The sequence below is a fragment of the Cibotium barometz genome, chromosome 23 (genome assembly GCF_041138505.1).
Source record: "Cibotium barometz isolate CiBa-2024 chromosome 23, ASM4113850v1, whole genome shotgun sequence".
Taxonomy (NCBI): Eukaryota; Viridiplantae; Streptophyta; class Polypodiopsida; order Cyatheales; family Cibotiaceae; genus Cibotium; species Cibotium barometz.
In genome coordinates this window covers 54,028,839-54,045,087 of record NC_141068.1, presented here as the reverse complement: position 1 = coordinate 54,045,087, position 16,249 = coordinate 54,028,839, and the positions used below count along the sequence as shown (strand labels likewise).

Here is a 16,249-nt window from a genome sequence, read left to right as displayed (position 1 = left end):
TAAAATACTCCACGAATGCTGTTTGGGCAGTTGGCCAGCCACACGACTGCTGAATGGGCAGTCGGCCAGCAACCAGAGTCTTCTGCCAACATCTGGCATCCCTCCACACCACTGAAAAATGAAGAAAAATAGGGAAAAAATACGGGGAGTGAGGAAAAATGATAAAACACCTCATAAGGGCGGGCACACCCACAACAAAGGCCTTGGTGTATAAAAGTAGACAGGAGATGACTTCTAACACCCCCTCTCAGCTCCTAGCCGTGAAACCAACCCAAGGGAGCTGGAGTGCCGCCTGAGCGTAGCCTGAGGTAGAGACTTCGTGAAGTCCACTCGGAGGGTAGCTCCGTGACACCTGACTCCCGAAGGGTGTCTAACAACCACCTAGGTACTCGAACAGATCGTGGAGCCTCCTGTGATCGCGCGGGCTCTACTCCAGCTGCGGGCTCAACCTCCTGTGTTGACTGAGGTTGATCAACTGGAATAATGGTCTGGGAATCATCATCAGACTCCTTTGGATCTCCAAGAAGTGGCGGCTCCTTGACAGTGGATACTGCAACATGCTCGTCAAAGACCACATCCCGGCTGACAACAATCTCGTTCCTTTCTGGATCATACAATCCGTATCCCTTGGAAAGAGAGTTGTACCCCACAAATACAAGCTTGCGGGACTTGGAGTCAAGCTTCCCCCTCTGCTTCTTCGGAATATGTACATACGCGTTACTCCCAAAGACACGGAAGTGCGAGACATCAGGTTTCCTGCCAAAGTATGCCTCAAATGGAGTCATATGGGGTACTGAAGTCGTCGGAGATCGGTTGAGGGTATGGACAGCCGTTGCCACAGCCTCTCCCCAAAGTGGACGAGGAAGATCACGATGCTCCAGCATGGTCCTCGCCATCTCCACCACAGTCCTGTTCTTGCGTTTGACAACTCCATTCTCCGAAGGCGATCCAGTATTGGCCAGTTCCCTTTTGATGCCATGATCTGCACAAAATCTGAGAAATACAGCCGAGGAGAATTCACCTCCTTTATCAGCCCTGAGAGTCTTGACCTGAAATCCAGACTCTTTCTCCACCATCACGTGCCAATCCTTGAACCGAGCAAAAGCTTCGTCCTTCTGGGAAAGAAAGTAGACCCACGTGAATCTGGTACAATCATCAACAAGCAGCATAAAGTATAGAGATCCTCCCAAAGATGGTGTCTGCTGAGGTCCACACAAGTCAGTGTGAATCAACTCCAATGTTTTCGAAGCCCGCCTGGAAGCCTACTTCGGAAAGGATTCCTTGTGCTGCTTACCACGTATGCAAGAACTGCAACGCCCTTGCCTACTACCAACATCTGGCAAGCCAACCACCATTTGGTCTCGGAAAGCTCGCCTCAATGCATCCACATTTAAGTGGCCAAAACGAAAGTGCCACAAATCTCCGACCTGAGAACCTGTCAACGAGGAGAGTGCAGAGAGCTTGTAGATACCATTCTCCACACCGCCTTTCCAAACAACCTGGCCAGTCTCTCGGTCCCGTAGAGCAACTGAATGCTCCTCAAATTTCACCCGAAAGCCAGTCTTGCATACTTCATGCACTGACAGAAGATGAAAACCCAGAGCAGGGACATAAAGAACACGGGAAGCATGCTTGCCCCCCTTGCCGTCGGGAATAATCTCCATCCGGCCCTCACTGTGGAATAGTGGAGTTATCGCCAATAAAGATGCGACCTGACTGTCGTTTCAGATCCAGAAAGAAGTCACGGGATGGAGTCATGTGCCTGGAAGCACCACTGTCAAGAATCCATTCCCGGGTATCCTTCGCGGTGAAGCCAACTGCCTCCTCGCTCGAAGATGATGAAGCGTCGGAGTCCACCATCTCTAAGTGCACAAATGCCGGAGTCTTTGCAGCTGAGGCTGAGGAATCAGCACTCTTCCCTGTCCGCTTAGGACACTTCCTCCAATAGTGGCCTTTCTCGCCACAATCATTATAGGATCTTTCGGCCTTCAGCTTCTCTCGTTCTGAATCAAGCTTCTTCTCAGAAGATTTCTCCGGTGAAGCCTTCCCTTTGCCCTTGTTGTTATTCCGGCCTTTCGACTGTTGGCCAGTTAAGGCCTCCGAACCGCCGCTGTGAGGAGGGTTCGTGAAACGTTCCTCCTGGTCCAAGACCATTGGCACAAGCTCCTCCCAGGTAATGGTGCTGAGCCTGCCACTCGTAATCAACGAGGAATAGAAAGCAGAATACTGAGCAGGCAAGTGGGACAGCAAAGTGATGGCCATGTCTTCAGATGATATCTCTTTCCCAGCTTGTAGGACTTCCTACTGAAGGGCTTGCAGCTTGTTAATGTGTTCCCGCATCGTTGAGGACTTTGTAGGGTTCATAACCCGCATCTGCACTTCCAAGGAGATCCGTTTCATGGGTGATACCCTGTTGTAAAGAGAAGCCAAGTGCTCCCATATGCCTCTCGCCAGCGTCATGTGCTTTACATGATTGATCACTTGTGGTGTGCAGTTGAGGAAAATAAATGACCGAACCCTGGCGTTGACACGATCCCACATGTGTGCCTGTGCCTCTCGGTCCTTCCTCGTCGACAGTAACTCCCCTTCCTCTGCTTCCGGCCGTGGAACCCCGATGATGATAAAATCAGCAAGGTCATATGACTCCAGCACAGACTCCATCATGACCTTCCAGATGCCGTAATTGGACCCGTCCAACTAACGATCCACTGGGAACGTGGGGAGAGTCGGAATCTTCACATGCTTCTTAGCCATCTCTAGTAAATCTGCCATCGCGAGGAGTAGACTGAAAGGGTGGGTGGGTGGGAAAAAAAAATCTGTAAAACCTGCAAGTGGCTGTCCAGCACCTTAGCCCGCCTTCCTCTTGCACCTTCTCTTCCCAAACAGTCCAAAACAGTCCACCAATCAGCAACCTAACGATCCCCCTCTTGCTCAGAAAAACTCCCAAGATCTATCATGAGCCTAGGGCTTTGATACCATGTCAGAATATGTAGCGGAAATGATAACCAAACTTGGTAGACAAGAGCAAGTAGAATGCAGAAAATAGACAGCACAAGAAACACAGAGAGATAGGTGTGTAAACTCTTCTCTATACACAAGATCCCGCAGAAAACTGAATGAGAAAGTGGTGGGGACATGGGGTCTATTTATATGCCCCATGCATGCAGTCGGCCTGCTGAAAAAAGCACTCCACGACTGCAGCAGCAGTCGGCCAGCAGTACAGAAGTCCACGTTTGCATATAGCAAGTCGGCCAGCAGTAAGATACTCCACGAATGCTGTTTGGGCAGTCGGCTAGCCACACGACTGTTGAATGGGCAGTCGGCCAGCAACCAGAGTCTTCTGCCAACATCTGGCATCCCTCCATACCACTGAAAAATGGGGAAAAACAGGGAAAAAATACGGGGAGTGAGGAAAAATGATAAAACACCTCATAAGGGCGGGCACACCCACAACAAAGGCCCTTGTGTATAAAAGTAGACAGGAGATGACTTCTAACAACTTGTTTTTGAGAAGTTGGAAACAACTTTGAATTTGAGTTCCTTAGATCATCCTCAATTTGATAGCTAGACTGAAAGAGTTAATCAGATTTTGGAGGATATGCTTCGCGTATGTCTCCAAAAGACAGAGTTCATGGGAGGATTATCTTCCCATGTTAGAATTTGCATATAATAGTACTAAGCATACGAGTACAGGTTTTAGTCCTTTCATGCTTATGTATGGTTTTCAACCTAGATCACCTGTTACAATGGGATTCTTAGGACTTCAGCATGATGCATCACGTAATTTTTTGCAAGATATGCAAGAAATGTTACAAGTTGCGAAAGAATCTATTAGAAGTGCTCAAGACAGAGACTGATTTTATTCTAATAGACATCGTTTACCCATAGAGTTCTTTGAAGAAACGATGGTGTATTTGCGAGTTTCGAAAGATTCTGAGACTTTACGGACAGGTCGATCTCCGAAATTATCCCCAAGATACTGTGGACCATTTCGTATTACACGACGGATTGGTTCAGTCGCATATGAATTGGATTTGCCTTCTCATGTGAAAGTTCATGTTGTATTTCATGTCGGTAGACTTAAGGAAGTACTGGGTGGAACAGACCGGTTAGTTACTCCTCAAGAAATTATAGATGTCGAGGACATGACATTTGTTCCACATGAACTTGAATTGGATTTGCTTTCTCATGTGAAAGTTCATCCTGTATTTCAAGTCAGTAGACTTAAGGAAGTACTGGGTGGAACAGACCAGTTAGTTATTCTCAAGAAATTATAGATGTCAAGGACATGACATTTGTTCCACATGAACCTGAAAAGATTATTGGATTTCGTGAAAGACGATTGCGTGATACACTTATCACGGAATACAAGATCAACTGGAAGGATCGTGTTGAGGAGGATGCTACATGGGAGACATTGACTACCCTTCAGAGGGATTACCCTGGCTTTTTAGTGAGCTCAAGAGTGAGCTCTTAGAGGAAGGAGAGTATGTCATGTGCACAGTGTGTATCTACCGTGTGCTACACGCACACAAGACTAGCTTTGAGGTTTGGGAAGCTTGGAGCTAGGTAGGCTGATTGGCGAGCTGAGTTAGGGATAGACTAACGGGCGGGCACCCAAGTATGGATGGGCGGGCGTCCAAGTGTGGACGTCCGATGACCGGCCAAGAGCCTATAAAAGGGTGGCCAAGGTTAGTCATTAGTTCATAGAGTCTTGCGTGTCTTTGTGAGAGCTCTATGGTGAGGAGCCTGGATCTAGTGCAGACATGCACCTGCTTTATGCAGACATGCACCTGCTTTATGCAGCCAAGGCCGGCAGCAGTCTCGAGGCCCACAAGGGTAGCTTCGTGGCGGTATGGGATGTCACGAGGTAGAGATTGGTCGGTACGTCTATCTAGTTAGCTCAGTTCGTGGCTTGATAGGGACAGCCAAGACTTGTGGGCTTGCCCACGGCTGATGAGGTTGGGAGGTGAGTCAGGTCTACACACCCTTCACGGTTGTTTGCAGGTTTCGAGTCTTGTACCAGGAGCGTTCTACGAGGTGATCCGGTGGGGATTTGACAACAATCTCCATTCATGAGACCATACCAAAATAGATGTGCTCGAGGCAAGAACACGAGGTATGAGACCCAATGGAACACCAATCCACTAGGCATTTCCGGGCATGTACACAGAGGCACAAGTCCCAACGGAAAGCCAAGTCCACAGTATCACATGAGTGGCATCAATCCCCGGCATATACAACTACCATGGACACCAGTCCTGTGTACATACATGATGAGAAAGCACGGGACCAATTGGGTGGCCAAATGGCGACACTTCAACTCTTGATCATGGCAGTACGCTTTAAGCACATCGAAAGCCAACTGGTTGTAAATCTCTGTTTGGCCATCGGTCTGAGGATGGAATGTATTGGACAATTGCAATTTGGTACCAAAGTTGTTGAACAGAGCTTACCAGAAGTGAGATGTAAACTTAGAATCCCGATCTGAAGTAATGGTGAAACCGGCCTCTGATAGAAACTAGAGTGCGGTAGACTAGCAGTCACCCGTCCACTTGTAGTCTAGATATGAAAACAGAAAAGATTAGGGCTAGAGTGCCCAAATCTGAAAGCAAAGCGACACCTGTTGGCCCCAAAGCTTGGCGCCCCTTGCGGTATTTCTTTATTCAATTCCAAAAGTATGAAAGGCTGAGTACAACCAAAAAATCAGCCAAGAGATTACACCTGTATGTCCAATCTGACAACCCACAATACCTCTTAGCACAGAGGATCCACGCACACAGATCTGTGTCTCAAAGTAACACACTGTGCCTCCCTCTGATCAGCCAAGACCACTAAGCAGGGCAGCCATGAGCATACATCTGGCATATCTCAAGCACATGATTCAACATCTCAGCTCATACATACATGTACTGTTCAACCTCTGTCTCTACCCTTGTCAATCTGCCATACCCCTCCTCTCACAAGGGGCCAGATAGCTCAAATCTGCAACAGACATAAAGCAGTAGAAAGAGAGATAGATGAACAGATGCGGAGCTTACCAAAATCAGCCCGTGAATCTGCACTGGAGGAAGTATTGGTACCAATCTGTACTTGCAGGTACTTGATTCCACAACCTTGCTTCACACGTGTGTATGTACTTGTCTGTACCCTCCTCCTAGTGTCCAACTCAGTGCTGTACCTGTCTGTATAGTCCTGAAAAACAGCCCTGTACCAGTCTGTACTGCCTCGGAATACGTGCCAGAAGCTGTCCTTGCATATGCCGCCTGCAGCCAGTATCTGTACACGCCTATACCTGCGCAGTCAGCCTGTCCAGAGCCTGTCCAGCGCCGCTAGCAGCAGTACTGCTGTACCTGAACTGTCCGTACACTGTACGGCAGTCGTACAGTGCTGTACCTGCAGTTGTACTTGTCTGCACAGCCTGTACCAGCAACTGCAGCCTGTCCAGAACCTGTGCGCAGCCTGTCCAGCAGAGAGATCGGCCCGCAACAACTCCTGTGTGTAGCCTGTACCAGGAGAGAAAACCTGCAGCCTGTCCGTACAAGGCTGTACGGCTGGTTTGCTCAAAGAACACAGCAGTTTGCTCAGAGAACACAGCAGCCAGAAAGATCTGCAGCAGCCGACTTGCTCCCTTTCGCTTTTCCACGCTTCCCCACAAGGGCACGTATGCTCCACGATTCCTTTTTCCCAAAAAGAAGAGAGAGAGAGAGGAGAGAGAAGCACACACTCCAAAAGTGGAGTGGCCCCCTCTCCATAATAATCCTAGGGCCCCCCCACTTTAAAAGTTATTAAAGTTCCCTAGGGGCCACTAAGGCCTAGGGGCAACTTTAATAAAACATTAAAATACTAATGTTCTAGTTCTCCCCTTCACACCTAGGGATGTCCACACATCATTAACTCTGTCCGAGCACCCCCCATGTGAATCATTCCATATTCTGACTCAGCAACCACCATGCCCACACTTGTGCTGTTCCATTTTCACAGGGCCATGACAAATGGTCTGCGGCAAACCACATACTAGATACCAATGTCGGAGAAAGAGTCGGGCTATATCTTCTGCTGTGGCCGTCTGCTTGCAGGGTATAAGCATACAAAACTTACTGAATCTGTTAACTATCGTCATACATTTGAGTATTCCGAGATCCAATAGATGCGGGGAGTGGTCCAATGAAATCCATCGAAATGTCGTGAAAAGAACCCTCGGGAACAGGCAATGGCTGAAGCAACCTTTGCGTGTTTGGTGTGAGGTACTTTCACTTTCTGACATATGGGACATCTGGAAACATAGTTGTATACATCCTTGCGCATCTTCGGCCAATAAAATGATTCTGACTTCTCCAAAGAACTGTTGATTCTATCTATTTTTCTTTCTCTGTCTTCTGCTCTTTCATAATCAACAATTACCACATACGTAACTACAATTTAGAAGCTTCTGCAATGCCGCATGTACTAGATTATGAGGTTGATTAATGCTAATTTAGGACAATCGTTTAATGCTGCAAATACACAAAGAAGTGGCAAGATTAATCTAATCTACTGTATATTGCCAAAAGAAGAATATGTACAATGCTGAAACTCAGATCTAGATTCAGATTTGGACTCCTTCCTTTGTGCGTTAAGTTGCAAATGGAAAAGGTTATTAGATTGGTTATTCCCGGGCTGAATCTTTCTCCTTGGGAACGCCCTTCTGCATTCACGGCAAAGTATTTTGTCATGAATAGCTCTAGTACTTAAAGAAAAAGCTAGGTAAATGCATATTTTAAAATACACAAAAATAAGGGCTAGAGATAACTGTGTGGCCTTGAGGAATGACCTGTTCAGAATCAATTTATGGGTTGCCTTCCAACTTTTGCTACAAAATGATGTGTTTGTGTCGTATTTTATCCTTCGACTAAAGTTTATATGCAACTGTTCTGCTATGACCATGGACTAAATAGTAGTCAATCAGGGATACAAGATACAAGAAAGGGGATAATACCTCTTTTGTTGGCTTGAAAGTGCCTTAAGTGTTAAATTGTTCAGCTTGCCTTGTAATCGGTGCCTCATATTCAGTCTTTGTTTTCCTTTAGGTTCGACGAGGTGCTGACAGAGCAGAAATATTTAGTATTTCTTTCTCGGGGAATGCACAGTGGTTGGCAGTGTCAAGTGACAAGGGCACAGTTCATGTCTTTAGTCTTAGAGGAGAAATGGAGGAAGGGAGTAATAAACCTCTAGAAGGACAAGGTGGTACAGGTTTTAAAAGGGATAATAGCAACACCATTGGAGTGGGCAGCAGCTCAAATAACAAGACACTGACTTTGTCAATTACAAATGCAAACCCAGGGTCAACGTTCTCCTTCATGAGAGGTAAGATGAGGGTCAAATGTACGCTTAAAAGAAAGTGCTTTATTTGTGCATGCTTAGCATGCATTCAAATTTAATCAATGTAGGAAATGAGAATGCGAAGTTTGAAAGGGGGAGACATGCTTTCTTACAAACTGATTGTATTGCAGGAGTTCTACCGAGATATTTCAGTTCAGAGTGGTCTTTTTGCCAATTTAGGCTGCCAGAAGAGATCAAGTCAATTGTCGCGTTTGGACCTGAAAAGCATACAATTGTGATTGTAGGGTCAGATGGAAGGTATGATGTTCACACTTTGAATGTCACAACATTCTTTTAAAAAAGTGAAAATTTCAATCAATATACATTTTTTTTTTCAGACCAATGTGCAAGATCTCCATATTTTCTTCTTAATAAGTGAAGTTGGCTTTGAAGATTTAATTAGGAACGCTGCATTTGGTTTCTGTGCCATAGCTATTGTTGCTGTCAAGCTCAGCCTTTGCTATGTGCAAACTTCAAAGTGCTAGAAACTGACAAACTCTATCTACGCTGTTTATGAGTGGTACATATTTGTAGGAAAACTCATAGTGGTAGTGCTTGGTGTGAACATGGGTTTTTTACCTTCTATATTGAAGGGTTTTTTCCCCCTGACCACCCGGTGTGAAAGGACACCAAATGGACAGTATTTATTATTATGCCTTGTAGTCGTGGTTGTGTACACACAACCTTATCATTCTAATTCATCTAGTGTTGTCTTGCTCTCCCACCTCTCCCTCTCTCTCTCTCTCTCTCTCTCCTCAACACACTAGCAGAGAGACATGGGCACAGAGCATCAGGGCAGGGAGGCTTTCGTAGATCATTCTCTACTTTGGATCACATCTTCACCCTTCGAGTCATCATAGAGGAGGCCGGAGCACGACACCAATGGGTTTACTTTTGCTTTGTGGATTTCCTCAAAGCATTCGATATAGTGCACTATTGGCGGCGGAAATGCTTGTAAAATTATTGGCGGCTGAAATGCCTGTAAAACTATATGTAGTAGAAATGTTTATGGAGCACCAGGATATTCATGCCTGTGACTCATCCTCATCTTATGTTCTACACTTGAGCCGACCTCTCCTTCCAGGTCTGTGATAAGAATACCACCACGGAGGGCACGTGGTAGAGTGAACTTGAGCCCACCGCTCCTCCAGAGTGTATCCTGTGAGAGTACTGACACGAAGTGCATGTGGTAGAGTGGACATGACACCTTCTTGGCAAGGGACTTATGTTTACACCTAGGGTCATGTGAGCTAACATCTCGTTGTTGGTAGGAGATTGTGTCTACACAACCTGAGGATGTTATCTTGGACTCACTCATGGAAGGGTAGTAGCTCTGGTGAGTGAAATCTCGTGGAAGGGAAACCCTGGCGACAAGCACTCATGGAAGGGTGGTAGCCTTGGTGAGGATGAATGGTTTCATGGAAGGGTTGTTGCCTTGGTGAACCATATGGACATGTGAAGCATGTTTGGCTTGGGCATGAATATGGATCATAAGAGTGGTGCTCTTATGCAGTCCAATGCCATGGTAAGATGTTTTGTGGCTATGTATTTCACTTATTTTCTTTTTGCAGGCACTTAAAGCTATTTATGGATATTTGGGACACAGTTGGCTCTTGTGCTTGTGTCTGGTTATTATCAGAGTTGTTCGACTTGGGATATGGATAAAGTTTCTTTCTTGATACGGTTGGCTATTGTGTCCATAGTTGACTTCGGATCTTGGATGTGGATTTATGGCTTTAATGTTGGAATTATGTAATATTGCTGATTGGTAGTGGATTTGCTATTCTTGAAGGATATCTCAGTGGTATCGGATTTATACAATTGCGGACAACTGCTTTATATAAGACGTCACCATTTGGTCCTTTCACCAGTCTTGACCAGTGTTTCACACATTGAGCGGAACCAAGGTGTGAACAAGGATTTTTCACAGAAGAAAGCTGAAGCATTTATTGGCAAAGTTTGGCCTAAAAGATGGCTATGCAGCATGAGCACCATGGGAGAAAAAGAAAAAGCACATCAAATATAGATGGTCGATTTTATTAAAAAAGGGGGTGGGGCTTCTCTTTTGGAGCGTGCGCATCCATCCTTAGCCGATTGGAGAGTCTCTCTCTTTCTTTCACGTAGGCTGTACAATAGGGGTTCCCTTCTCTCTCTCTCTCTCTCGCGCGCGCGCGCGACTTGCTGCCACAATGGTTAACAGAACAGCGGCTGCGAGTGTCTCTCCCTACAGGTTGCTCTCCATGCAGAAAGGGCAGTAGCTGTTTGTTCTCTCTCTCTCTCTCGCTTCAGTGCTGGTCGTATAACAATTAGTGTTGGCTGTACTTAGCAGCCTCACGTGTGGTTATTCTTCACTCTCAGAGTCCTGGTCTTGTCATGGGAAGATTTGGGGCTGTTTTGGAAGAATCTAGGACAGTTTTGAGAGCTCTACTAGGGTTGATTTGAGGCTCCGTTTTGGGGCTGTTTTGGCACGGAGTTCGGGACTGTTTTTGGCTCTGTATCGGGTTGTTTTTATGGACTGTTTATGAGCTAATTCATGGGACTGCTTTGAGACAGTTTTTGGATGGCTTTTGGTGCTATATGCACCCGCACCTTGGTTTATTGTAAAAGCTTCTCTCTCAATAAAGAAGTTCCTACAGGGGGTCGGCTATTGTTCCGGGTCACGATTTTGCTTGGGATGCACTTACACGAAAGGCTGGCCTATTAGGTGGTGAGCTACCCGGCACAAGATCAATGCGATGATCTTCCGGTCGCACTGGTGGCAACTCATTTGGTAACTCATCAGCAAAACAACCATTGTACTCTTGCAAGAATTTCAGCCCATCATTACTAAGAGTGTTTACATGTACATTATTTTCCTCAACATGATCGCGTACAAAAATCAAGTACGCAAAAACACTCTTTTTCATTACTTTCTTAATTTGTACATGAGATACAAGGGGAATGGTATCACCTTCTTCACCAGCATCAATTACATGCTCTTGGCCTTTATGCATGAATGTGATCCTGATGGTCTTGTAAGCCTTGCACGGATCAATACGTGTATGCCAAGGCTTTCCAAGCAATACATCACAACCATTCAAAGGCGCCACAAGAAAATCCTCATGATCCACATAGCCTTGAATGTGTATGTGCAACTTGCCAATAATAGGCATGACCTGCACTTCTCTACCAACAAAGGCAACCCCTGCTTCAATTTGAGGATCCATGTCCTCCACTTCAATACTCAAAGCAGCTGCCATCTGTGTAGATATGAAGTTCTTAGTTGCACAATCATCAAACATGAACAAAGCGGGCTGATCCTTAACCTGTCCCCAAGCTTTACATACAACCCTGTCTTTGCTATTATGTGAAGTGTTGCCCTGTACATCCGGAACCATATGCACATTAGGCTTTGATGCATTTGCATTATCACGCTTCTTGTTGTTTTGACATGCCTTTGCAATATGCTCGGTGCTACCACAAGTAAAGCATTTCCCGTCGCTCATATATTGCTTTTCTGCTCTTGAGTGAGACCATAGTCTCTCAATTTGAAGAGACGCTTCTTGGTAGTGTTATTTTCAGCCTTTGGACCATTTTTATCTTGGTTTTGGTCCTTTTTAGGTGGCTGTCCAGTATTTTGCAGGTTTTGGACAGTCCTCTCTTTGCCTTGAAATGAGGGTTTAGCCTTATTTGATTGACTCAATTTGAGTTTCAATTACTCGGTGGCAGTGGCGGTTGCGATTAGTTGGTGTAAGGTGTGACCAGGATACATTTGTAGTCCTGCTTTGTACATGGGTTGCAATCCTGATTAAAACCTTCTCTTCCTTTCCGCCTCGGTGACATGCATAAATGGAGACACCTCCAAAAGCACTTTCCAAAACTTTTGCACATATGCATTCACTGTTTCTTCCTCATTTTGCTTCACCCAATCCCACTTCATTGTTATCTCATTCAATGCATTGGGAGGCAAGAATTGAGCATAGAACCTCTCCTTGAACTCTTTCCATGATCTAACAGGATTTAGTGAGAGCTTCTCCGTGAGCCACCAATGTGCAGCAGTGCCTTTCATGAACATGCTTACATGCCAGATCATGGATTTGTGAGTGAAATCCTCATCACTGAAAGCAATATCAAAGTGGGCAATAAAAGCAAGTGCCTTTGATGCATCATATTTTCCATGATATACGTCAAACTTCATAGATTTGCCTCCGTCTTTGAAGTCACGAGACTTTGATGCATGTGCCTGCATCTCAACATGTTTTCCCCCATGTTTGTCCATTGGGACAGCCCCTGTGACTGGCATCATTTTAGGAGCAAAAGGTGATGCATAAGGCATAGATACATGTGCCCTATTAGCATGAGGCATGGCTGGCCCCTCAACATGCATTAGTACATTTTCAGCCATAGCTTCTTCTTCACGAGCACACTCGAAGGCATGAGTGGCATGAGAGATACGCGGAATACTTGCACCAATAGAGAATTGCAGCCCATGTTGCATGTGCTGTGCATGCACATTTTCAACCGGCAATGGCATTTGACATACATTTTAACCACTGCCATAAACATTGTGTCCTTCACGGGCTACATAAGGTATTCCTACATGGCGTGAAGTCGCCGATTGTTCCTCTCTCATAGCATAGAGATTCATACAACTCCTGTATTAAGAATGGCCTTGTACACATGGTGTACTAGATGGCAGAAGATATCTTGGAATACAAGAGAGCTGATGGGTGATTCTCCAAGTTTACGTGTGCATATATGTTTTTTCTACCTGGGCAATGGTTGGTATTTCTGTGCTTGACTAGGACCAAGGACGTGTGGGCCCTGGGCACCCTGTGGATGCGTGTCTTATGGGTTTTGCAAGTAGTAAGTGTGCACTTAACTCAATTTATTGCTTTTAGCATTTTATTGCTAAAGTTCATGATGAGAGGCTCACATTTTTTTGAAAAGACTCATAAATTATTCATATGGGTCGAGACGAGTTTTTAAATGTGTGGGCAGCTCTTCACAAAAAGCACCTGGACACCCCAAAACTGAGAGGCTTGCTAAAAGCGAGTCTACAGGCTACTTTTGGGCTTTTATGAGTTCGGTGCATGCTAGAGAGCAGGGCATACAAGCGCTCTCCAAGGCTGGTCAACATTATGCATCCAGCAAGCATAGGTGTCTGTTCTTGAGGGCTCTACAGGCTGTACAGCGCCCTACAGCAGTAGGGCTGAATACAAATGGCAGAGGCCGTATAGATCTGGCCGTACAGCTATGAGCAGTCCATATAGGTATGGCCGACGGCCGTACAACTCTGAGCAGTGTGTACAATCCTGTGGACTGGTCGTACAGGGCTCCACGTTGATTTTCACTTGGCTGTACTATGTAGTTCACTTGTGGCTATTCTATGGCCGGAATTCGCTGTTTTAGGGTTGGCCGTACAATGGCAGCAGATATACACTGCATACCTCTAGAGGTGTACCAGTCTACAGCAGGGCAGTTGGTGTGTACCAGTCTACAGCAGGGCAGTTGGTGTGTGCCAGAAGGTTCTGGAAGAAGGCTGCTTGGTATGATCTACCCAGAAAGGTGGTTGACACAATGAAAAGGAGGACGGAAAGCGCTTGAGCACGCTGTCGTAGGACACGGGTATCTTGAGGGTTATGTATGCTCCTGTTCGTGACATTTTTGTCGGCCTCTAATGAGTTGTCCTGAATTGAGAAGCAGTGAGGTACCTGCAAAAGACAAATCACTCTTGATCTTGTTGCAAACCGCAAAACTCGATCAAGTCATGTTTTGATCTAGCGGCAAACGACGTTACTACATATAAGGATCTGGATTTGGTGGCAAATAACAATACCAAATCTATGTCACAAAGGGTGACATAGTCTTGACTCTCCCTAGTTCCAAGACCCAAACTTGATCGTCAACGACCACATGCCAGACACCTTCCACGTGTGCCATACGTTAGGCTTTAGCTCAGGAACTCGTTAAAGACCTTCATATTCAACACCACATCTAAGAACTGTTGCTCGAGACATTACCAGTGTAGCAAGTTCATTGTCTGGGGTGTACCTGAAGCCCTAATCCATCAATTGTCCAAGTGATGATCTGAGCATAACTGCTATCCATACGGATCTGCCATGGCTGTACAGACTTATGGCCCAAGCCATAGATGCTACAATCCTTATGCAATCCATGTTGAGTCAACCCTTTCGTACAATTTATTGCAGTTCATGAAGAATCCTTCCATGCAAATGAAGTATGCCATTATGAGAGCAATATTCAAACCGTCTTGCAAAGATTCTACATCTTTAGAGCCCTTGCGATCAGCTCATCCCAACCATGCCTTGGGATTAGCACTCAATACTTAAACAGCCTGGGGAACAATGGTCAACTACCTAGGAAAACATTGCCCTACAACCTGTTTACGCTGTTTAACAGTCTTTTTACACTGTCCAGTAGTTTTCCTGGCTTGTCCAGCTATCTATCCATGCTACTCAAGTGTCATTCGACCTTTGTACATGTCTGCACAGTCTGTACATATGCATTTACTCATGTTCGTAGTTCCGACACATTCCTGCAGATGATCATATCTGCATTGCATTGTTTTTTATTAAGTGAGCAACTTACAATAAATATTGATTTACTTTCTTGTACCATGTTTTGTCAATACTCAAGTGGCTCTTGCAATGCTTGCAGAGTCCACCTTTGCGTGTGTGTGGTGTGTGCTGCTTCTGATCTAATGAAGCTTTCCATTGTGAACAGTTTTTATAGGTGTGCCTTCGATCATGTACATGGAGGAGAGATGACACAGCAAGAATATGTGAAGTTCATTAAGCCAGAGAAATAAAATTCAGTCTGATTGGTAACGTTATGCCGTATAACTTCTCCATTTGTGTGTTCAAATCATGGGATCTTATAAAAAGCATACCCCCTTGTAATTAATGACTAGGATATACAAGGCAGTGAGAGTCTTGAAGCTACCATACTAATAATGACAACTCATTGTATCTAATAAAGGCAAACTTCTTGATGTGCAGCGGTCTAGTTTAACTGAATTCACTGGCTAAGTGGGGTTATATTTTGTATTTTGGGTGGCCTTACAGTGAATTGCAAAAAAGTCAAAGCCAAATATGTAACCTTGCTGTAACAAGGAATAATTAATAAGTTTTTTGTGTTATGTGATGAACATACATGGAAAAAGGCTTCTTCAAATATGTTTGTTAAAAAATGTTTAAGAAAATGCCATTAATTGGTCACATATTGAATTCTTCTTTTGTCAAGCTGAGTAGCAAATGAGATATTGAGCCAACGTTGCTTGTTTAGATAATGCGTTGTAGAAAAAAATCGTACGCAAGCAATGCGATGAGGGTCTTACAATTGGACATGACAACCCCTATCACGTTGTAGTGATTTAGCAAAGTTTCCAAATCACTATAACACTGACAGAAGGATTAGGGGAGATTTGCGCTCAATTTCGGACCTTTTTTCTTTAGAGAGAGAGAGTTTGGACGAACAATAAGAAGAGAGTCCTAGGAAAACAAAATTACTATAGCATGATAAAGGTCCAATAATTGTCCATGATGATTCCTATCACGTTGTAGTGAATTGGAAAATTTTTCAAATCACTATTACATGATAAGGGTCCAACAATTAGACATGACAACTCTTATCGCATTGTAGTGATTTGGAAGTTTGCCAAATCACTACAACATGATAAGGGTCCAACAATTGGACATGATAGCCCCTATCGTGTTGTAGTGATTTGGCAAAGTTTCCAAATCACTACAATACTAACGGAAGCATTAGGGAAGAATTAGTCTCCAAAGATTCCAAATCACTACAATATGGATTGAAGCATTAGGTGCATAGTGTTGTCAAAAGACTAGGAAAAAAAATCAGTACAAGGTCCAACAATTGAACATGA

At 44.8% G+C, this 16,249-nt stretch overlaps 1 protein-coding gene across 1 annotated transcript in view; it reads left to right on the top strand.

Moving 5' to 3' along the window:
• The window catches only part of LOC147626095 (autophagy-related protein 18d-like), a 41,235-nt gene extending 25,722 nt beyond the window's left edge, over positions 1-15,513 (top strand). The window contains exons 2-4 of the mRNA XM_086817654.1: positions 8,070-8,346; positions 8,493-8,619; positions 15,088-15,513. Coding sequence (XP_086673780.1) covers positions 8,070-8,346; positions 8,493-8,619; positions 15,088-15,172 — 489 coding nt within the window. The 3' untranslated portion in view covers positions 15,173-15,513. The remainder of the gene's footprint in view (positions 1-8,069; positions 8,347-8,492; positions 8,620-15,087) is intronic.
• The last annotated feature ends 736 nt before the right edge of the window (positions 15,514-16,249 follow it).